This window comes from Pogonomyrmex barbatus, unplaced genomic scaffold (assembly GCF_055798465.1).
Source record: "Pogonomyrmex barbatus isolate J1 unplaced genomic scaffold, ASM5579846v1 scaffold17, whole genome shotgun sequence".
NCBI classification, from domain to species: domain Eukaryota; kingdom Metazoa; phylum Arthropoda; class Insecta; order Hymenoptera; family Formicidae; genus Pogonomyrmex; species Pogonomyrmex barbatus.
The window spans coordinates 3,670,877-3,694,531 of record NW_028297113.1 but is presented as its reverse complement, the minus strand read 5'-3'; the positions used below and the strand labels follow the sequence as shown (position 1 = coordinate 3,694,531).

General features: G+C 31.9%; 4 protein-coding genes across 8 annotated transcripts in view; 1 reads left to right on the top strand and 3 right to left on the bottom strand.

The window, feature by feature from the left end:
- The window catches only part of sit (stuck in traffic), a 63,115-nt gene extending 57,120 nt beyond the window's left edge, over positions 1-5,995 (bottom strand). For 2 of the 3 annotated variants that reach the window (XM_011645172.3, XM_011645171.3), the window contains exon 1: positions 5,853-5,988. The gene's annotated coding sequence lies outside the window, so the exon portion shown is untranslated. Of the gene's footprint in view, positions 1-5,852 lie in introns of all 3 variants that reach the window. The other variant, XM_011645166.3, reaches the window with a different exon arrangement.
- Positions 1-6,540, top strand: part of LOC105431152 (very long chain fatty acid elongase AAEL008004) — a 65,884-nt gene extending 59,344 nt beyond the window's left edge. For all 3 annotated transcript variants that reach the window (XM_025219335.2, XM_011645165.3, XM_089074552.1), the window contains 2 exons: positions 1,017-1,259; positions 5,929-6,540. In XM_025219335.2, the coding sequence (XP_025075120.1) occupies positions 1,017-1,259; positions 5,929-6,108 (423 nt within the window). In that variant the 3' untranslated portion in view covers positions 6,109-6,540. The remainder of the gene's footprint in view (positions 1-1,016; positions 1,260-5,928) is intronic.
- A 2,304-nt stretch (positions 6,541-8,844) lies between these two features.
- ND-B18 (NADH dehydrogenase (ubiquinone) B18 subunit) lies at positions 8,845-10,636 on the bottom strand. The gene is made up of 3 exons (XM_011645175.3): positions 10,416-10,636; positions 9,153-9,321; positions 8,845-9,071 (listed from the first exon to the last, which is right to left on the bottom strand). Exons 1-3 carry the CDS (start codon positions 10,525-10,527, stop codon positions 8,972-8,974), a joined length of 381 nt encoding a protein of 126 aa, XP_011643477.2. The 5' UTR covers positions 10,528-10,636; the 3' UTR covers positions 8,845-8,971.
- Positions 10,637-10,905: 269 nt separating this feature from the next.
- Positions 10,906-12,871, bottom strand: U2A (small nuclear ribonucleoprotein polypeptide A'-like U2A). The gene is made up of 4 exons (XM_011645176.3): positions 12,611-12,871; positions 12,489-12,529; positions 11,574-12,150; positions 10,906-11,229 (listed from the first exon to the last, which is right to left on the bottom strand). The coding sequence occupies exons 1-4, from the start codon at positions 12,690-12,692 to the stop codon at positions 11,189-11,191; spliced, it is 741 nt and encodes a 246-aa protein (XP_011643478.1). The 5' UTR covers positions 12,693-12,871; the 3' UTR covers positions 10,906-11,188.
- Between the last annotated feature and the right edge of the window lie 10,784 nt (positions 12,872-23,655).

Below are 23,655 nucleotides of genomic sequence, written 5' to 3'. Positions count from 1 at the left end.
GAGAGAGAGAGAGAGAGAGAGAGAGGTAAGAAACTATTCCCCGCTAGCTATTCCGCGAGAATCGCATAATTATGTACGAATACTCGTGTATCCCTTCTCGCGGTGTAATAACCCTTAAGCAATCATTTCCATTAGCGCAAGTGAACACGAGCCTCGCCGAATCGCTGTCGAGCACGCAATCATGCCAGCGGATTAAAGGAGCAGATAAGATTTAATCGACCGATCGCCACTCGTTTGTTAGGTATTCTGGCCGAATAAATCGACAATCCGCAAAGCGGGTGTTTGGCTACCCGGTCGAGGGCGAAGGGGAGAGAGAGAGAGAGAGAGAGAGAGAGAGAGAGAGATGGAGAGAAAGCGCTTAAGCAGACTTTCGACAGCGCGTGTGCGAAATTCAGCCGAACGTAGGAATCATCGCGAAACGGACTTTTTCATCATTCGTTGCTCAATTTCGGCGTATGTTGCCGCTATCGCTTCTATCGTACTTGGATGACGAAAATCATCGCGCTTCGTTAATGAGCATAGATATTTTCGAGGAGATACAGCTCGCGAGCTTCGCATCGCCGGCAATTAACGCGACAGTAAAATATCACCTGCTCCTGCCGCGTATCGCTTTCAAATTAAACGCTCAATAGAGCGTATCCATTGTTTCTTCTTATCTTAAAGCTTATTACGAGAATATTTAATAAATTGGAGCAAGTAAATAAATTACATAGAATTAGATAAAAGCGACAAACAAATTTTGAATAGGTTGAATCGTTAATAAACAATTTATTCCGAATGACACGGAAACTATTTTTTTCTAATAAAGAGCGCTTCTGCATTCAATGCCTAGTTCTACAACACTTTGCATAATTAGCATTATTTTCGTCTATTTTATTTGATATAGGTCACGGTAGGTGAAGCGGATGTCCTTCTATGTAAATCATCAGGTCAACGAAATCTAAATCCAAGCTAGGTAACAGGAAATTGCAAGCGCTCACGAAATGTCGTAACGGCGTTACTCATCGAAATTTCAGATATTCTTCGTGTTACGCAAGAAGGACAGTCAGGTGACATTCCTGCATTTGTATCATCATTCTTTAACACCCCTCGAGACGTGGATCTGCGTGAAATTTATCGCGGGCGGCCACGGCACTCTGGGCAATCTTATAAACAACGCGGTGCACGTGGTCATGTATGCGTATTACATGTTAGCGGCCATGGGCCCGGAATATCAGAAGTACTTATGGTGGAAGAAGCATCTAACTACCGTGCAACTGGTGAGTAGGCTTTCGGCGGTCGACTTTCTTCTTACCGCAACAAAAGAAGAAGAATTAAAGATCAAATGAACGATAATATACGCAACATTTGTATAACACTCAGATAAGGGGAATATGAGCAAATCTCTTTTTATATATATAATTATACAATTTTAAGCATGATTTAACATAGAAATTCACGAAATTAAAAAAAGCCTGCCCAGGCTCACATCACTCAAGATGAATTATACGCTCGATCGTAAAGGAATCTGAAAAAAAAAAAAAAAAAAAAAAAAAAATCACTGTCTTCCGGGAAAGCAAAATTTTTAATGATCCTCCCGGTTACGCGGTGTATAATTTACGGCTCGGCCCGATGTCGATTCGTACAACACTCCGGTTTTCGTACACGAGAATACCGGGCGAGTGTACCGCAAAAGTGCAACACGTGATCCAATGTTCCGAATCGCGAGCGCGCGGCAGCCGGCGCGAGCGATTTTTTTTCCGTGAACGGATCAAAACCGAGCCGCGATACGGCTTCTTCTTGCACAACGCGTCGGGTTTCGCGCCGAGCCGATAATAACGCCCGCGTCGTTGAAAGTAAATGGATAGGCACTACTGACCCAGTGAGTGTGCTCGAAAGATTTAAAGGGTGCATATCGGTAATACGTGAAATATGTTAATTGTCCGCCGAGGCGCGTAGTGCGTGTTTGCTTTTCTCCTACGAATCCACTTTACGATGCAGCGTACACACATCTTCGTTTTTTAGCAATAACAACGCTCTCAGGCCCTCTCGGGATGAAAATCGAGCATTGATTATCACTTACGATGATGCAAATAGTCTTATATGGTATGGTATTTAAAGAAAAAGAGAGAAGAAAAATTTCGATAATTAAAAAGATCCTCGTTTTGAAGACCGCGGTATAGTATTTTGTTGCGGATTTTTCTTGTGTGTGCCACTTTGTAGATTGCAGTTTCGAATCTGAAACAGGTCTCGCCGCAGGTTGCTGCGATGACTTTAAATCAATCGTACGTTTTAAATTAATGGGAAAATCTGCAATGATTACTGCCTCGAACTTCGTAATCCACAAAGTGGCATACATGAAACTTGTAACGAAACACGTTGCGTGGGCTTGAAACAAATTGCGCGAGGGTAATATATGTTTCATATTTCTAGCCTTTAAATGTTGTTTACTCTCACGTATAAAAAGTATTATATCCTGATTATAGCGCATGAAGAGGAATGAAACAACTGAAATCACTTTATCATATTCTGTATTCTATTAAAATAAAGAAAAAAATTTTACGCTGTATTGATTATATCGATTAAGATGTTAAGGAAATATTTTCTGAAATATTCTTTAAGAAATGAATTATATAGAAGATTTTTTTTAACATTCAAATTTATATATTAAATGTTAAATTTCTAGATATATAAACTTATTTTTTTCAAATATAACATGATTAATGTTAACATAATTTTATTATCCAATTAATATAACTTCTCTATTATTAGTCGAAATTGAAATGAATTGAAATGAAATATTTCACGTCATATTACAAGATACAAGTCCGAGAACTGAGATGCATAGGGTGAGATCACAAATTCTGAATAGCTATAAAAATTTATGCTTTTATTCAGACAATTGTCAAACAAAAATTAAAATATTTAACAATTATAACTAATTATAAAAAATATTTTATTCAATTAATTACAGTTTTATATTATTTTATTTCAATTAAATAAAAGGATATGAATAATTTATAACTAAACGATTGACCTTTCTAAATTTTGTCATACATCTTTTTCACTTAAATAAAAATTTTTATAGTAAAGATTAAAATTTTCCTATGTTTATAAAAAAAATATATATCTTGACATTATTCACGTATTATTATTCATTATGACAATAAAATGTAGAGCAAACAACAAGTTGACAATTACTTAAACTTTAAACGAATGCTAAAAATTCTCATGATATGTGCCATTTTTCCGATGAAAAATGTAAGATTTATTTAAACAAATTTATTTAAACAATGATCCAGAATTGGTATTGAACGTATCACACATTCGATGCTCTTACTGAACTAACCAAAAACCTTCGAATTGAACCTGCGATAATAGCGGAAAATGTCTCGCAATCCTCGCGCCGCAAGATACCGATCATAAGATTGCAAGGCTCATTCTCGTCATCGATGAAACGCGGAATACCAGATCTCCGATCTGGATATCCGCCTAAAATCGACTTCCTTGGAAAATTACTGGAAAAAGGGCACGCTCGGAAAAAATTGTCGACCCGACGGTCGGCCCGGATACGTTGCGCGAGTGAACTCGCGATCGTTCGCGGATTCTGGGCCATCGGCCATTGGTGTTTGTTAGATCGGTCAATCCCGGTCTCTACCTAGGCAAAATTTCATGCCATGCGCACGGGTAGGGGTGAGGGAAAGTGAAAAGTACAACGCACGTTGGGCAATTCGACTCGACTAGACCTCGCTTTAGCCGGCCGCCGAACTCGGCCAACCACGTTGGCAGTGGCGCAACAATTTGGCATTCCGATATGCCATACGGCACTTGTGTACCACCACCATCGCTATCATCGCGACCACCATCACCACCACCGACACCATCATCATCATCATCATCGTCACCGCCGCCGCCGCCGCCACTGCCGCTGCCGCTGCCGCTGCCGCTGCCGCCGCCGTCGCCGCTGCCGCTGCCGCCGTTGTCGTTCTCGTCGTCATCGTCGTCGCTGCAACCGGCGTCACTACGAACCGGCCACATACCTACGAAGCCTTACCTATATGCTTCAACCTATCCCAGTTTATCTCGCAAGACCATCGTCTTCGCTACACGCTGGCGCATACGTCCGGCCGACGTACAGGCGTACCCGCGACTCGCTTTTGTACGCTTGTGACGCATTCCCTCGAGGGGTCCCCCCTCGCAAGACGAGAACGGATAGATAGGGATACAAGCGACAGCTTGGAAAAAAAGTTTTGTCGATGACGAAATCGCCTTGAATCGAACGAGAGACTTTGTAGATACGCGGCGGTTTAATCTTTCAACGTATCGCGGTTGCTACATCGACCATACGCGCAAGGATCTTAACAGAAATGCGTGATTGTTTAAATGGATCGTAAACTTATAGTTTTCATTCAATTTAATATAGTTTTACAAAATCAAATCAAAGATTTAAAAAAGAAACGATAGACTCAAATGAATACATTGGTTCGATCACTTTTCTATGAAATTTGCTTAGAACTCTTAAGTTAGTTAAAATCAATTTATCCCGCGAAGGAGAAATTCGATCGGACATACATTAACAAAAAAATATTTCTACAGCTTCGAAAATCAAGGTACAAGAGATGTTTGGCATTTAAGTGAAAATAAAATAATTCTACTAAATTACTCACTTCACGTGTGGAAATTCCATGTATTCGTTGCAATGCATAAACCGCGCGGTAAATTAACACGACATATACAAATTGTAGAAAATAAGTGAAAATGATATAAATGTTTCAATTATTCAAATCAATCGAGCGATTTCATGGATATTGATTTAACGAAACATGAAATTATTGCAACAAAAAAATAAAATAATAATTCTCCTCCGTTTCTTTCAATAATAAGATGTCTGACATTTAAGAGTAAGGTAAATGACTGTGACAAATTGTTTACAATTTGAAAGATTCTAATTTTAAATCATAATAAACTCGCTAACCGCAAAAGAGGTAAAAATAGCTACATCGGCTCGCTCGTAAATTTGACGACGCGTTATCGAAAATTTAATTGAACAATTCTTACTTAATAATATCTGCAAGACATTTGGAATAATCTCTCGCGTGCTTAGACGCCAAGTCGTTCGTTCACCCAATCCCGTTTTATGCGGCTCGAGTAAAAACAGGATTGGGGTAGGTAGGAGTAGAATACGATGCTGAAAGAATCAATAACAAAGTAACGTGATTTTTTATCGACGAATTCACGGTGAATTTAACTGTCCGCGCGCCGGAAACTCGGCCATCGTACCTTCTATGAGTCGGCCAACGGCTGGCATTTACGCGTGACGACTCATCTCCCATCGAATGGAAATTACTTTTCTTCCACACGTCGTGCCGATCCTTAAATGTAATTTAAACGAGGAAAATATCGGTTGTAATGTTGTACAGAAATTGTGCAGAGGACAGGCTCACACGCTACCAATATTGTCTTATTTCACGGACTGGCTTCTCGGTCGGCGTACATTAAGAGAGAAACGATAGGCGCTGGGATATTAGATATATGGACAGTTATTGCTACATACTGCATTGCGTACTTTCTTCGAATCGCTTAATGAATTCGGTTGCAATACGGAGTTGTTCGAGTCAACTGAATAATACGCAATGCACGAGTGTGCACGAATCGAGATAATGCGCGCGGCGCAAAATACAGGTCGGCCGTTATGATATTTTACGATTAAAAAAGAGAAATAATACGGAGTTGAGTTGGCTCATTTCGGAGCCGTTATTGATGGACTTTGTCGATTGTCGAGTCCTGAATGTACATGTTTGAGTCCTGAATTTTTGTACTCTCTTGTAGATCTAACATTTTTAACTGTCGACTTAACTGTTCACTTTACTCACCCAGACTGCTCATAGATAAATAGTCGTCCAATAGTCGTGCTGTTAAATGCTGCTGAATTGTCGAATCGATTTTCAGGTGCAGTTCTTCGTGGTGTTCGTGCATAGCGCGCAGGCCCTCATCTTCGATTGCGGCTATCCGAAACTGGTGGCGGCTCTTCTTCTACTTCACTCGACGATCTTCTTCGTGCTCTTCTCCGACTTCTACAGGTCCGCTTACCGCAGAGGAAAGTCCGCGAAGGAACTCAAGGCTGAATAGGGCACACGAGGGACATATGAAAGGGAAAATCTTCGTTCTGAATGAGAACGAACGAAACATGTTAAGACACACACACACACACACACATACACACATTCCACGTCGAAATGTAGCTCCCTTTTGCACTGGTGATGATCGACTTCGAAAATTCTTACGCCCGTTAATGTATCGACAGACGAATGAGAAATTCATTGAAAAATAATATAATCAACAGAGGTGCAAATACAAAATACAAGAGAGTAAATACATAAAAGAATACACTTTGGAAATATCGAAATTTCTAATATATACTGAAAATGACGAAATTATTAAAAGAATCGCATAAAAGGAGAAATACAACACGGCGAAAATAATGTGCGATGTATAATTTATTATTCTTATAAATAATTTATAAATAATTAGATATAAAAAATTTATAACAATTATATATAATTAATAAATTATATATAAAAAGCCAAAAAAAAAAATTGAGGAAAAGTGATAAATAAAAGTTCAGTTCGATCAATAGGTTAATATCAACTCTTATCCGTTTGGTAAGACGATACAATGAAAATTGTATAAAAATTATCTATTAGAAATCCCTTTACGTCAGGCAGCAATCAAATGCAATTGTTTGATCGATTTTGCAGAGATAAATTGTATTAGCTTCCGATACATAAACGTCGCGTTAAAGCGTCTTTTGGATAGACGAGGCGAATTCAAATATTTCACTGGTTTAGAGCAGAGAGGTTGCTTCCATAAAAAAAGAGGATTTTCTTATTCTTTATATCCTCCCCCGGGCGTGTCTTCTTCCATAGGATATATCTCAGGTCTCGCGCGCACCTTGGATTGACTTCAACGATGTTAATAAATATTGTCTGTACGTTTTAACCGATCTTTCAATTAAGATTATTCTTTAGGAGCTTAAGAAACGTCGTGAAAAATATGTTAATTCAGATAAATAATAAATGCAACTTTCTCTTTTTTTGAGGATGGAATGTAAGATTGCGATAAACGCGAAGAAGAATGCAAGGACGAATTGAAGCAATAATACGATGGGTGTAACTTAAACAAAAATTATATTGATTGCGTTTTAAAAAGATATTCTGCCGTCTTAGACTAAAATCTCAATCTTGAAAATTGTACATTTGATATACGCGAGATTTTTCAATGTGGATATTAAAAATACAAATGTGGAATTAAAATAAAAATTTTAAAACTTCACATGTGCACGATGTTATAATTTGGAAATAATTTTGAAGCCAGTTATTTAATAATCAAACAAAAATAAATTTATCTTTTTGTTTTATGTTAAAGCACAACCGAAAAATACTGTCGCAGTTTTTCGCTTTGAGAAATGAAGCAATCTAAAAATTTATACTCTCACCAAAGAGACTCTCGGGTATACCGCAATGCGGTACAGATTACGACAAACTACCGATAAATTTCGAGGGAGTTAGAAATATGCGAATATTTTCACATATTCATATCATAAACGCATGACATAAATCTCACCTTCCTGAAAAATCTTGTCTACTTATTGAAAAATTATTACAAATAAACGAAGCTTACAATAGACGAAGATTGTGCACAAGTCAAGATAATAGATACGGAGGAACCTTAAATTACTCGAGTATATCATATTTTATTGCTTCAATTCGTCTTGTCGGACTCACCATTCCGTGAGACACAGAGGCGATAAACATGTATAGAAGTATATATTTATTTAATTTGATTTAACGGAGAGAGAGAGAGAGAGAGAGAGAGAGAGAGAGAGAAAGAGAGAGAGAGAGAGAGAGAGAGAGAGAATTATCTCGCGAGATCACGCTGACGTTTCACCACTTATTCTACTTCCACGGGATTATATAGCGAAACGTGAGATGACGAAATGTCACGGAGAAGGCGATAGAACCGGCGCGGACGCACGGTCCGACGCCGTCGGAGAGGACCCGCGGAGTTGCACGTCCGTACGGCGCTTCCCGTTTTATCGATTCCCTCGATGAAGCTGCGCAGCCATGAGGAGCGCGCGAGCGCACGAAGCGGTACCGCGAACGCCGCGGACGCAATGCTGGACGACGGCCGAGGTGCGGCCGCGACGAGACTCTCGAGGTTCAAAGTTGTACGATAGGGCGATAAGTTATTAAGTCTCTCGGCGCGAGAGACGCTAATCTTACCTCCAATCTTAGGGTTACGGCTCTCGCGTACGCCGGTCGCGTGCACCGTCTTGTACATATTGTGTATCTCCCATTTTGTAAACGACGAATAAAATATTGATTAAAATATATTACAATAGTAAACCATAACCATTTTAGATCTGCGCCCGTTAAGTTAATCACGTCGTCCAGTGTGAAACATTAATGCCGGATACGTTCCACCAACTAGTAGATTAATTTTAATCTCGGTTCAACTTACTCTTCATTCTTTTTCTAGTTCTAAGATTTAAAGAAAGATGAAGAGCAAGATTAAATCGAGATTAAAGTAAATTTATATTGGTGGAATCGGACATAAAACGTCCATTGGACACATAAAAGATGACTTCGCAAAATTTGTTTTCTTCATGTAAAATTGATATTTGCTTATAGACAAATACATTATTAACTATAGTGTCATATATATGACATACATATATTTATATATTTCTCTAAATAGAATCCGAAATGGTTTCTAACAGTTAGATTTTGACATTTTCTATTAATCTAAAGCGCAAATTATCAAGAATTATTACTGCGTTTATCTATCATTTTATAAAATAGAAAATTTATTGTTAAATACATTTTATTGATATAGCTTATTTACAATAGCGGGACAGAGTTCCATCTTTATATATGCATCTAAGTTACCGACGACAAAATTTAAATCAAATTTATTGAAATTCTATAAATTTTCACGCTGTCGCTTGTTCTTGAGCCTGTCTTGCTGCTATCCTCTTTTGTCTTTCAAGGAGACGACGTTCTCTTTCATATTCCTTCAATCTTAGAGTATAACTGTAACAAACATAATATTCTTATTAAAGTACTTTAAAGATTTATTTATGACATTTGTTTTACACAATATGAGATACCTACTCTTCAAAGTGGCATGCATTGTACTCGTGTCTTTCGTGTGCACACTTCAACATGAAAGGATAATGACGTCTTTTACACTCATGTAATTCCAAATATTTATGAGCACAATAATCACGCTTGTCCAGAGGGACCTTCAAAGCTATCATATCCTCTTCCGATATCTTCATCTCTGTAAATCCAACATGCTAAGCAAAATTTGAACATGACAGATATATCCTGATATCCAATCGAACATAAAACTTATAAAATTTAAATCATAAATATTATCCAACAAATTTTTAAATAATGAAAAACGCAACATGTTCTAATCTTCCAAAATCTTCCACATTATGCTTAACAATAAAACACATATAAAAAAATAATTAATCAAAACAATCTGGAATAATTAAATGTTATTACAACCACATAAAAAAATAACACCATTAGAATTATTAATATACTCTTCATAATAACATAAATCATTTAATAAGAATAAAAATGATTATTTTATTCCATGCCTATAGTAATTCAAAATTTTCCTATAAATTATTACTTCTTTTTGTCTTTTACAATTAATTGCAGAGAATATTCATAAATTTTGTCATCTAATTATTTTGTCAAAAAACATACCAATTAAAAACATTTTTTTTAATAAAAAAATATAGTGAAAATCAAATTTTGTTTATATTTCAACTTCTTCATAATCCAAATTTATTTATTTAATATTCTAAATAATGCAAACATAAGAAATATATTCTCTTCTTTAATTACGATAACTTTTCATTTATTCATTTATTTCATTTATTTTGTACAGCCAATATAGTCTTAATTATATCTACATATCTTCTGCCAGCAGAGCATGTCAATATAATCTAACAACAGATTATCAGCAGCTGATTCTATTCAGTTTCTATAAGAATCTACTATTGTATTCTATTAAATCTCTGTTAGAATTTCTTTTAATCAAATTTGTATCAAACATTTTATTAAATCTACTCTCAAATTTGACTGTCTAATTGTGAAAACAAACTGTAACAGAGAACTGCCTACAGCGTAATGATAATATGCAATTAAATAGATAATATAATCATCAGTAATCCCATGATTATGTCTGTTAGCAAAAAATCAACGAGATCTGATTGATCCGAAATGATGATTGACAGTAAAACTCCGTGGTAGCATATGTTTCGCGTTCAAACAATAAAGCTCAAGCTCCAAATTCGGTCAATAATAACAAAATATTGTGTGATCGAAACGCGAACGAGGTTAGATTCGAATACTTACCTCTGGGTTTTCGACCGTTTGGAAATCCGAACATCGGATCGAACGTCGGTTTACCATCAGGTTCAGGCATCGTGTCGGGATGCGTTATGTAGTAGGCGATGTAATTACCCATTATTTTTTTCAAATCTTATCCAGTGGGACAAGTAGCTGAAAGAACACGGAGCACCGTCCTATCGCGCTGACATCTGCTCATCTACTGATCCAACTTATGTAACATTATGCACCGTACAAAGTTAAATTGCACTCATCACATCTTTACTTCGAATAAATGTCTATGCGAAATTTATTAAGTTAATCGATAATTGAAAATATATATTTTCTTTTTTAAATTATAAACCATAAGCTACATAGAAATCTTTCACAAAATCTTGCAAGTACATGATCATTTTATTCTCGCTAAAGTGTAGCTGAAAATTTTTAATTTTTCATTGATAAATTGATCAATATAGGCAGAGAACAGATATAAGGGAAGATTCAGTGACAAGACAAATTCTTTGAGGAAATCTTTTATTTTTTTGCTGAAATAAACATATTGAGATATTAAAATAATGTTCATGTAATAATGAGGAATAATTACAAAAATCGCTTCAAGGCAAGTCTCATAGTATCATTTTATTTTACAAAAAAGTAATATCTGATTAGAGTAAACCTTAGTCTAAAGATCATTTCTGTGTAGTATACAACTTCTTATCAGCCCAATCTATATTATCACTCCTATTCCATTAAGCTGTATACTTACAATAAGAAGTTTTGTTATGGATTTAAATTAAAACTTAATCATCATCCTCTTCCATAGGTTCTGCAGCTCCGCTACCTAGAATGATAAACATATTCATTATATAATAAAATTCATATTAATAATTGTTTTCATTTCTACATCCCATAGAATCTGATAAAAAATTTAAAAACAGCCTAATACTTGGCGAATACTTTTTACTTATGCAAATAGTAGCTATCAAAACAAAGCAAGTACAAAAGTGTAACACTATTTTATAGCAATTAATATCATTATTGGCACAGTTTAAAATGAGAATAATATAAATCCAATTCTTAACTAATAATGAAACAACATGTTTGTTGCCATTATTGAAGCAATTTCATAACATTGATTTTTTACAAATGGAAAATATTATACATATGTGCAGAAAGCATACGTACCATTCTGCAATCGTTCCTCGCCAGGTATATGACCAGCTTGTAGCAGTTTACTAAGCCTCTGTACTTCTTCCAAAGAGGATGCATTTGTAATGGCCTCTCGAATTTTATTACGTTCTTCGGGAGTAGTCAGAGGCTTGTCCACAGATGTACCAGACGTCTGTGCCTTCACCTTTTTAGCTATTTCGCGCGCCATTTCTTTGCCACGTTTGCTTCTGAAGTATTCTGTCGCTGCTTCACGTTCAGCCTGTTTAATTTTCCGAAAATCAAGCAGTCTAAGCTGTGGAAATCTGTAGACGACGTACTGCCTATACTGTGGTTTAGCGGATACTGGGTTTTGGAGTAGGCATAAGTTCGTAAGATTCTTCAATGGTATCAGAGGCTCCAAATCACCCAGTTCTTGTATCATGTTGCCAGTTAACATCAGAGTTTGCAAGTTTGGTATACAGGATTCTAAACCTTCGCCGATTCTGACAATTCGATTGTTATTGAAGAATAGAGTCTTTATTCTTTTCAAGAGCGGAAAACCATCCAGCTTACGTATGTCATTATCCGAAAAATCTATCGTGTCAAATTGATCCTATATAAAAAATAATATAATACGATGTAGTATAATTAGCTGTAGACTTTATGTAATATTAGAAACACCAAACCATCATTTCTAATCATTTCTATTTTTTAAATTAATAATTTTTCTCTCATATTAAAGATATGATTTTGAAGTCTTTAAACTTTTTATCAATTGTTCTTTTTATTCTGAATAGAATATTAAAGTCAGGAAATTCTAAATTTCTATCCTCTATAAGAAAAAAGAATATTAATTTCAAAAAGACAATAAAAAATGACCGTTTGGTATTTTTAGAGTCACATATAGACTAGAAGCATAGATGTTTTCCTCTTGACGAAACGTGCACCTACCAAAGTCGCGCCCAGATTCTCAATGGTGGGTATTTTATATCCTACAACAATGAGATTTGATGAAAATTAATGGAACATACGGGATATATAGAGTCAAATTTTATGAACGATTTCTCACAAACCTCGAAGATCCAATTCGCGATCCCGCACAGGATTGATGTATTGCATCGACTGCTCTATCAGTTCCGGCGTTAGCTTCACCATCGTGAACGGATTATTGTTCGAATTGCTCTCGCTTTTATAACAATTTCCTTTCAAACACTTCGAATGACGCGTCCGGACACGTACCACGCTTGTCCCAAATCGTTCTTTGATGTACCTCTTTCAAGCAATAATATTTCTACCGGTTCGAAAATGAGGTTAAAACGCTAGCAACGGAGCTAGTGACATCAAAGACCGAAGCGAGAAAGCCGAGCAACCGTTTCGAAACATTTGCCGATAGCAGGTATAGAATAAAATATTAATATCAGAATTTATTTATTTATCTATTAATATTAATATGTTAAAATTTATCTATTAATATTAATATCAGAAAAATCAATGTTAAACGTACATCTAGTATTCTAATATCCATTAATTTGATGAATATTTAATAAAATATTTTACTTGTTATTATTTTTAATTTCTTTAATGTTTAAATAATTAACAAAAATAATTTCCAGTTACAAATAACGTTTAGCGGATTGGCAACCGCGATTTTTCTGGATAAACAATGACTTGATAATGTTGATATCGCATTCCTCGATACCTATCATTTTGAATGTAAAAACCATCAATTCTGAGTAAATTTTATAATTACAAAGAAATTCCGGAGACCCGGCGAAATTGAAAAGTATCGATATTATTGACTGTTGATATAAATTTTATATAATTCATTATTAAGTTCATAATTTTTTATTGTATTAATATTTTATAAATAAGTAGGTATACTTATGACTCTAATATTTATTATCGCAAAATTACAGCTTTTTGCAGTTATTATTTATGAATAATCAAATACAGATAATAGTCATATAAAAAAATGCAATTTTAAATAATTCGTTTACTTCAAACATCAATCAATTTAAGTTTTCTAAAACAGTTTCGATTAAACTCTGATTAAATTAATCGGCGACTAACTCATTTGTTGTTTAAAGCAAAATTTCTAACTATTTCTGTTCAATAAAATTTGTTGATTCTGATTTAATATTTTTTTTTTTCCATATCTTTTTTGTCAAACAACAAAAAATTAATTCAATCAATATTAATAATAATAATAATATAGATTACTTAATAAGTTACTAATCATCATTTACATTATTTAATAAGTTAATAATCATCATTTAACTAAATTGGTGAGTGTCTTATAAAAAAAATTCTAGTTATATATTTTATTGTTCATACAAATTAATTTTTCTTTTCTTTCTATTAAAAAAATAATTAATTAATAATTCTATAAATTAAAAATTAATTTATTAACATTTTCGAACACTATCGAACTTGTTAAAACATATGTAATGTTCACGATGAGAAACAGCTTGTAATATGAAGCAACAAGAATGTAATATGCATCCTTCATCCATTAATTTTTTTGCATATAGAGAAATCCTATTTTTCCGACAATTTACGCTAATAAAAACGAGTCGACAAAAAGCGTCAATAACTCGGTTAGTGATTGCGCAATGATTACGATAGCGCATAATATCTAGTCGTGTAACACCTGTGTTCTGCCGTAAGATGTAATGACTTTCTTCCCTCATTCGGAAGGACAAGAAAATATAAAAAAAACATTCTTACTATATTCGTATATTTTTTTTTTGTACTCTGCTTGACATGCCGAAAAAGAAAAATAGCGTGTTGAATATAAGCATAATTTAAAAAAAAAGAAAGATAGTTATACAATAAATCTGTGTAAGATCTGTGTGGATAATTCTTTTTTTGAATTCTTTTTACATTGTGATTCAATATTTTTAATGTAATCAAATCGCTGATAATCCTATAAATAATATGTTAAATGATGCTGTATCTAATCTAAAAGTGAGAGAGTAATATCTTGGAACATTTAACAAAGATTGCGTAACTGTAAAATGCGAGTGGCATTAAATAAAATCCGGTTCTCGGTTAAACGATTTAATAAACAAGTATATATTGAACACTATAAATACTTTACGTTCACTAAATAGGCACTTCTCGTGTCAACACATCATCTCTAAATATTGATGTTAGTAGCAACTAATTGTAGTATAATAATTAATAACAATCAGTTAGTGTTTTTGAAAAAAAGAAAAGAAAAAATATCTCTAAAGTCAAATAGATTTATTCATTCAATTTTAAAAAATACCAACAATTTATGAAAATTAATGAAAGTGTATATAATAATATAAATAAATTATATTAATATATCTAAATATATGTGTAGCCAAATAAAGAAACTTACACAATTATTTAAATGTAGAAATATTAAAAGAGTAAAATTATGTACTTTATATAAAGAAACAATAAAATTTTCTTAATCTTGTATTTATTTAAAATAAAAATGTTTATTCTAAAGTCATTAAATTAGTAACAAATATAAAAATTGAAATTTTGAAATGCTGTCTATCGCAAAACAGTTCTAGCATTAAATTAATAATTTGCGGTTCCACGAATTTTAAATGTTGTATAAAATGATGCTTTTGTTATTCTTCGAATTCTTTGAATGTAAAATTAATGCATTGTCATGTTGGTTTTTTCCTGGGTTTTGTCTTTTCTTTTAATTTTCACATTTAGTGTAAATGTTGTCACTTTTACAATAAAATTTTTCTTTTTAAAATTGTAAACTTTATAAAACAAACTCAAATTTTGTATAATAAATTTTTTTAATCTTAAATTTATTTGCAAACTGTCAAAATTTTTCACATACCGTATAGTTAATAAAATTAATGTGTTAACAAAATCAAAATAAAAATTAAAAATCAAGATAAGAAACAATATTTTTCTAACATTAGATATACCCTGTCGCTATAATATGTTATTAGAATAGATTTAAAAAATTTTTGTCATAATTTTATTGAAATGAAGGCTTTGCTAATAATAATAGTAGCAGAAAAAGATATCTACATATGAACTGTTGTTTCAATCTTCATAAATTGCTTCTAGCGATTGCGCAGTAAAATCATTAGAAAATCATTAAAAAAATTCCATAATACGATATCGTTAAAATAATTTATATACATCGCATATTTTTGCCCAGGTAATCATCGACAAGTAAATTGAGAATGAAAATTAAAAACAATAAGTAAGAGAATGATGGTAAAAAAGCCACTGATATTAATAGAAATATGTAATACGTATTTCTTTTAATAATATATTCTCTGAGTCAACAGATTCCATGCCTAATCAGCATTTGCATAGTTTAATTCATTAATATTCATTATTTATCGATGTTGGAACATAGTTTTAAGATAATAAATTAATGATGAAATCATAATATCACAATTATTAATTGACTGATAATCAATTTTTATATTCCGGATGTTAATAAATGCACCTTATAAAATCTGTTAAAAATTTTACGAAAGATGTCATTTTTATTAGAAAAATTAGAGATTAGAAAAATTAGAATCCATTAATATACATAATTATTAGAATGCCAATGTTTTAACAAACATTTTTAATAATTTCGCATGTCCTAGTACTAATCTAATTATTATTCTAATCTAATCATTATTTGTCGTCAAAATAATGTTACGTTTATTGTCACCAAAAATAACGACAAATAACGTCAGCTTGCTATTTGGAATAATAAATGTTTTCAAAAGCTGCTAACAAAGAAACATTTCTAACTGTAAATTGCAAAATAATATTAAACCTACATAAATCTTTTTTTCGATCAAAAAAAGAAATTCATTATTCAGCATTCACTTTAGTAAAACTTAGTTTAAAATTTTAGTTTTCCTGATTATAGTAATATTTTGAGAAAATGTTTCAAAATATATATAACTTACTTGTAACACTAATAAAGATGATGGAAGTGATATGATAAATACACAACATTCCGCCTGAACACGTTCTCTTTCATATTTGAAGACTATATAATTCATGTAGGGATCACGAGGGATATTGTTCACAATTCAATAACAAATTAATTTTTTTATATGCAAGAACAAGAGCGATCATTTTTCATTTTTATATACTAAATACGATTTCATTATTATGTAATAGAGCAATTTAGTGAATGGGATTGTATTTAACGATCAAAAAACATGATTACTCTCGTTCTTATGCTCAATAAAATTTTTTTTTTTTTGTTAAACTGTATAATAATACTCTTCGCAATACATAGTACGTCATTACATAGTACGTCATACATTAAACATCGGAATGTATTGTATGTCTCCTTTATTGGTTCTAACAATATTAGTTTATCATCTAAGACAAGAATTATAAATAAAATTATATTTTTAATGCTTCTTTATTTATTTATTTATTATAAAACAAAAATTTTAATAACTGTAACAATATAAATCTTGCACAAGTCTCAATGTTTCAAACTTGTATTACAAAGATACAATAGATTTATATCAAGTTTATAATCTTCATTATTTTCTTATCAAATGTCTTTACAAATTACTCTATGTATAAATTTTTTAAATACGTTTAAATACATTTGATAATTTCTTAATATATTTGTGATCGCGTGCGATATTATGCGTGTATATGTACAATATGCATGATATATATTTCATTTATTAATTTTATTTTATATGAAGGAAAGAATTATATACAATATAAGACAATAATGTATGTTATTTTTGTCTATTTAAGCAAATTAAAAAATACCAATAAAAAAGCTATATTAAAAATTTGTAAACAGATATAATTGCATAGATTATTGCTAGAGATATTATCGCCTTACTAATTGCATTTTGTTACAAAAACACTATGTAATGACAAATTGTTAATAAATTTGAATTGGTAAATATTCATATGCAATTATAAATTTGAATTGGTAAATATTCATATGCAATTATAAATTTGAATTGATAAATATATGAATAATATCAATAAACATTACTATTCACAGAGACATTCAATTTTTTTTTTTTATTTTTCAAAATTGTTCATTCAAATTCAAAATTCTATTATATTGTTGTATTATCTTATTGCAATTTAATAACTGAAATTATATTGAGCGTTTAAAAACTTCATGGAGATAATTAATTTCTTGATTTTGTACTCAAAGAAATTAATTTTTTATTGAATAATATAATTTTATTGAATAATAATACTTTTCATAACACATAAATCATACATTTTTATATATTGGAACATTATATGTCTATAATATTGATTCCATCATCTTTATCGAAGTATTTTACAAATATTCAAATGTTTTAAAATATTAATACAACTAGTAAAAATAAATAACATTTTATTAAAAACACTGAAATTAACAAAATGATACATATAATACATTAATTCGTTAAAATTTATATATATTATATTATTTGTTTGTGCTTATCGCAAAATGGGTTCATAATTTCTCTTTTCGTCATCAGAAAGAAGAAATTTATATAGAATTGACATTATTTTGCAATGTACTCTTGGAAATTTTCCCTTGTAAGATGTATTAAAATGATCTATGCGTTATTTAATTGCTATCACTATTGCTTAATGTGAACATAACTTTCCTTCTATTCTATCATTAGCGCTGTCGCAAAATGCAATGCACTTTGCACTGAGTAGGCAACGTGTCGATAAAATCCCACGAACTTTTATATAATCTTTAAAAGAATTAAGCTCAGATCAGTGCAATAAAAATTTATTTACTAATTATAAAAAATATTATTACATTTGTTTATACACACACACGCACACACACACACACACACACACACACACACACACACACACACACACACACACACACACACACACACACACACACACACACACACACACATGTATTTTTACATATAGCAATTGTAAAGCTGACATAGAGAAGAAACATGCTAAAAAACTCCTTCTGATCGGCATCGCCAAGTAATCGAGATTCATAACGACGCAAGAAAACACACATGGTATTTTTTTAATATTTCTCCCTCCTATCAGAAGAATATCAGAATATTATCTCGATTACTTGGCGATGCCGTATATGACATATGCGAAATCACTAAAGTTTAAAGCAAAATAGAACTTCGAAGAAAGTAATACCTTGCGTTACGTATAAATATATAATATATGTTTGGATACAATCGGACAATGAACGCCATCGTACATGTGTGATTCACTCTCGCGTATAATTCCACATTGACGTATTCTTTCCGAGTATTTTGCATCGTCAGGCTTCTTAAGAATACATAATTATTAAAAGAAATTTTATAACCCGAACGCGCGTAATTGAAAACATTTCCATGCAAAAAGGTGTTAATGATAGAATTTTATTACTATTTCCTTGACATTAGCAAAATGGGTGTTTCTTAAGTACGGTGATTCTTAAGTACATTCCAAGTTTAAAAATAATACAAATGCAAAATATTATGAAAGCACGTAAGTAATAAATCCCTGAAAGGGCTGCTTACTTGTGCAACGATAAAGTTTCTGATTCTAATGGAAATAAGAAAAGTTCGCTAAATTCCGGTTTCAAAACGAATTTTTAAGAGCATTACTTGTAGTCAATTTTTATATTTAAGTTTTAAAATCTTAAAATGTCATTAATCAATTGGAGCTATATTAGCATCATAAAAATTATGAATATCTTATAGGTGTAATAAATGCTAATTCTGTAAACTAACTATGAACTATAATTAAGAACGGACTATGAATAACCGACCGATGCAATAATTAATTATAATTGTAATTATAATTAATTGTTTTGGTAATGTTTCCAAAATATCGAAAAACAGTGATTTTAATACAAAATAATTTTAACAAAAAAACTTTAATTAAAAATTTTTAATAAATGATTTCGACTCCTTATCCTGGCATTAATGAAACTTTTCTGACATGCAGAAGATGATACGATATTAGTTTTCTAAAAATTAAAATAACTCATAATTTTACTCATATTAATAGTATGAGAATAATTTATAAATAAAAGTGTAAAAAATTATTAAACTTAATGATAAACTAACAAGTATAAAGTTGATTACCTACGCGCAGCGTAGTTAATCATCTATATTAATAATTTCAGCACAATATAAAATATCCAGTTTTAAAGCATACAAAGAAATATATCTAATCACTATATCTAGTTTATTTTATTCTAGTCTATTCAAATCATTATTATTTTCCTTTTTTAATTCAAATTTCAAGTAGCATACCTGAATAAAAATACGTAGAAGTCTGCTTTATTCGACGAATGCCCAGTCATTGCTAGTCTTCCAATTCCTTCATCATTAATATTAATTTGGGATTAAGTATATACAACCTCGTATGCTAATGTATAACGTTAACTTGCGAAAATAAAATTTAAAAATTTTAAAGATGGCGTAAAAGCGAATAAATACGAATAAACGAATTTGCTTGCAATGAATGTAAATGACATTACGAATACGAACGAATACGAACGAGCGGAATTTTACGTCAATCGATAATGTTTTGCCTATTGTCGGCACATCAAAGAAAGAATGCTCAATATTTATTTTCGCTAACTTAGTATGGCTCATCTTATATAATTGCAGGAATAATCATCATTAATTAATTTATTAGATAAAATTTAATTAACTGCAAATATTCTTTTGTAAAAAATGATTAGTATTAATAATTAAGCATTCAATTTAAAAAAATTATAATAAACAGTCGATTAATATACATAACAAATTACATATTAATATGTATACATAAATATTACTCATTAAAAGATCAAGAACTGTTATCTTAATGTCAAATTTTTTAGAGAAATTATAATGAGAATAAAAATAAGAAGGAATTAAAAGTGAAAAAGGATAGAAAATATATTTGGAGAAAGGATAATCTTTATGGCTGGTATAATCTTACGGCTGGTATAATCTTAAAGATTAAATCGAGACTACTTTAAGAATTTAAGAAAAATCTGTTTTATATATATGCGCGCATATACATATATACAAAAGCTCATAGGCTAAGTTGATTAATATGAGATATATAGGAAGTGTTCCAGCAAGGAAGTATCAGCGATCATCTTAATTTTTCGAATAAATCATATATGCGGCAGGTAAATTGCACAGATTGAAGATTAATACGCAAACAAATTATCTTTTATGCAAAAGAATTTTTAAATTATTATTAACGTGATAACAACCTATGTTAACGCAATTGTAAGTCAACAATGACATCGCATAAAATTGATCTTTAGCACTTGAATTGAATTAACCTCGGTAAAATTGTACTTTTATGAATGGCAATTCATCCGGTTCAAAGAAGAACAATGAAAAAATGGAAAACTTCACTCCCCCACTTTTGCTAATGTACGTGAACGAAATCTGTGTAATTTATCTTTGTTTTTTATTTTTTTGCCATTTTTTTTTACTATTATCCTTTCATGATTCAGATAATGTTTGGTACTCATTGTACAAACGGAAGATCATTGAACGCGGTATTTAACCGAAGGACAACAAGTTTCTCTCTCTCGAGAGATCTTTATAATATACTTACGGAGGATGTAAATAAAAATACACGATGCGCGGCTTCTTAAGAAAAGATATTCGGTATTTTAAAGTTGTTTTTGTCTGTTCTCCTTGAGAACATTTTGAAAAAAATAGAGAAAAGTAAAGCCCTTGGATACGCAAAAACGAATTGAACGATGAATTAATGTAATGATCGGTTGAATTAAATCGGCATAGGCGGTGATAGTAGGAAATTTAAATCTTTTACTTTATGATGCATGTTGCAGAAAACAGTTCTAGTTTTAACATATCAGGGAAAAATTGATAATTGAAAAACGATTCCTCAAAGAAACCTATTTTTTTTTTATTTTGTTTAGAAAGGCAAAAGTTAAACGTTAATGAATTGACATTTATATAGCCATAAAAAAAAATACAAGATTTTATCGACCTACTGAGGTGCTTTTTTGACTGCTGGATAGCTTGCGTGCTCCTCTGCTGGCTATTTTGCTGGAAATGCTATGTTGGAAATTGTATAGCCTGTTGGCTACGCTGCTGGCTGATCTGCTGGATTTTTGTGATAGATCCGATGCTATTTTTCTCGCGTGGTCTTGTACCGGCTCACTTTGAAAACCCATCAAGGCGCAGCTGTAGATCACGTGATCAAAATATTCCCTTCGAATATCAGATATTCTATCATTCTTCTGTTTACTACAACTTGTCAAATGTCGTGATAATAAATATGACAAAAGAAAAATAAATAAATACTTTCAAGTACTTTCTATAAAATTCTAGTTATTCAGCCAGCACGAAAACTCGCACTGTGTGATGCTAAACTAGCAAGACAGCCGGCATCGCTGTCAGCAGCGCTGCCATCACGAAGCCATCACAGGAAGCATGCAAATCCAGCAAGAAATCTAGCAACCAATAAAGCACCGCGTGCCACCGGCTTAAGCTCTTGACGCGATAATTCTTGATGTTTTTACATATCCTTTCATCCAAATTCAGGTTTTTTTTTTTATATCAATAGTCATTTAGCCGATTATATACTTTATCTTCCTTTATATACTTCATCTTCCTTTCATAAAACGTCAGTTGCGCGTTCTGTTCCTTGGAACAAGGAGAAGAAAGGGGAGGTCGAGAGGGACAAATTGCAACGAGGATGACTCTAGAGATTAGCGCAGGGGCGCAGGTTATTGGCTCGGTTTGCGCGAGGTAAACAGCACGTATTGTAGCAACGTGCGTATACATCTCCTGCGTGCAAACGGCGGCTTAAACTCGAACACGCGCACTTGTCATTCGCGCACCACGCGAATTTTAATTCCGCGAGCGATAATCACTCGACAATTAGCGAGTCGCGGAATGGCACGGCCAAGGTCGCCCCAGCTGACAGGCTCGATTTATATCGATAAAAAATTTTCTTTGCGAGCTTAGCGAGCCTTTGTCTCTTGGATCTATAGTCTCCCGTTTCGGCACGCGAATAGAGAATACTATGCGGATGCGACATCGCTTCCTTATCTGTTCAACGCCCGGTGACATTAATTTTGTACGACGTGTGTTTCGTTAATTCATGATTCGTTCGTTGATTCATCTACTCAAAAAAAAAAAAAAAAAAAAAAAATAAAGAAAAAATAAAAGCTGCCATAAATGGCAAGGTCCTGCGCACAATGAAGGAACAGAAATAAATATTAAATTTGAGAAATAAAAATTAGGAATAAAAATTAAACGTAACGCAAAATAAACGAAATTAGTATAAGATATAACTATCTTATGTCCATTTTGCGTTACATTTAATCTCTATTCTTAATTTATTATTCAAAATTTAATTATTTTCAAAATTTAATATTTATTCCTGTTTCTTAATTGTATGCAGAAAATTTCCTTAATTGTATGCAGTCTGTTATAAAATAAATGACAAAGATGAAATGTTTTTTTTTGGATCATTTTTAATTATAATAATAATGTGATATATAAACCTATGAATATAGAAAAATTGATTATGATAATTTAACTTATAAATTAAATAACTCATATATTTTAAAAAATTCTCCAATATAAAATTTGAAAGTACAATATTCTTTCATTACTTGCGAACAGTTTGTTATGGCGATTTTAATTTTTGATTTTTAAAATCGTTTTTTCATATCACTAGTATTTCATACGCGTGATCACGGCAGTGTCAAAAAGTAAACTAAATTTTTCATTATTTTGAGTTTTTAAGTCAGATGCGATAAATAATCGTTCGTTTACACACACTTCCAGAAAGAAAATATGTCTTATCACTTGATGCACAAGATATATAAACGCATGACAACAATTACATGTGTTTTCAGAAATCATAATTCTGTTTCTTTTACTTATAAAAATATCATTGTACGTGTTTGAAAAAATATTTCTATAAGATAATTATACCAGAAAACAAGATGATTAATTCGTTCTAATACTCTTTTCTGTAATTCATTCCTCTATCGAAACCTGTGCAAAATTTATTACATAGTTATAAATTACTTATAACTTGTTATGTATTTCTTATCGTTACCGTTAGTGTCGGTCCACAATAGGTGATTTAAGCTTTAAGACGTAAGAAATTGACCAATTATAATCGAATATGAAAAGAATAATCG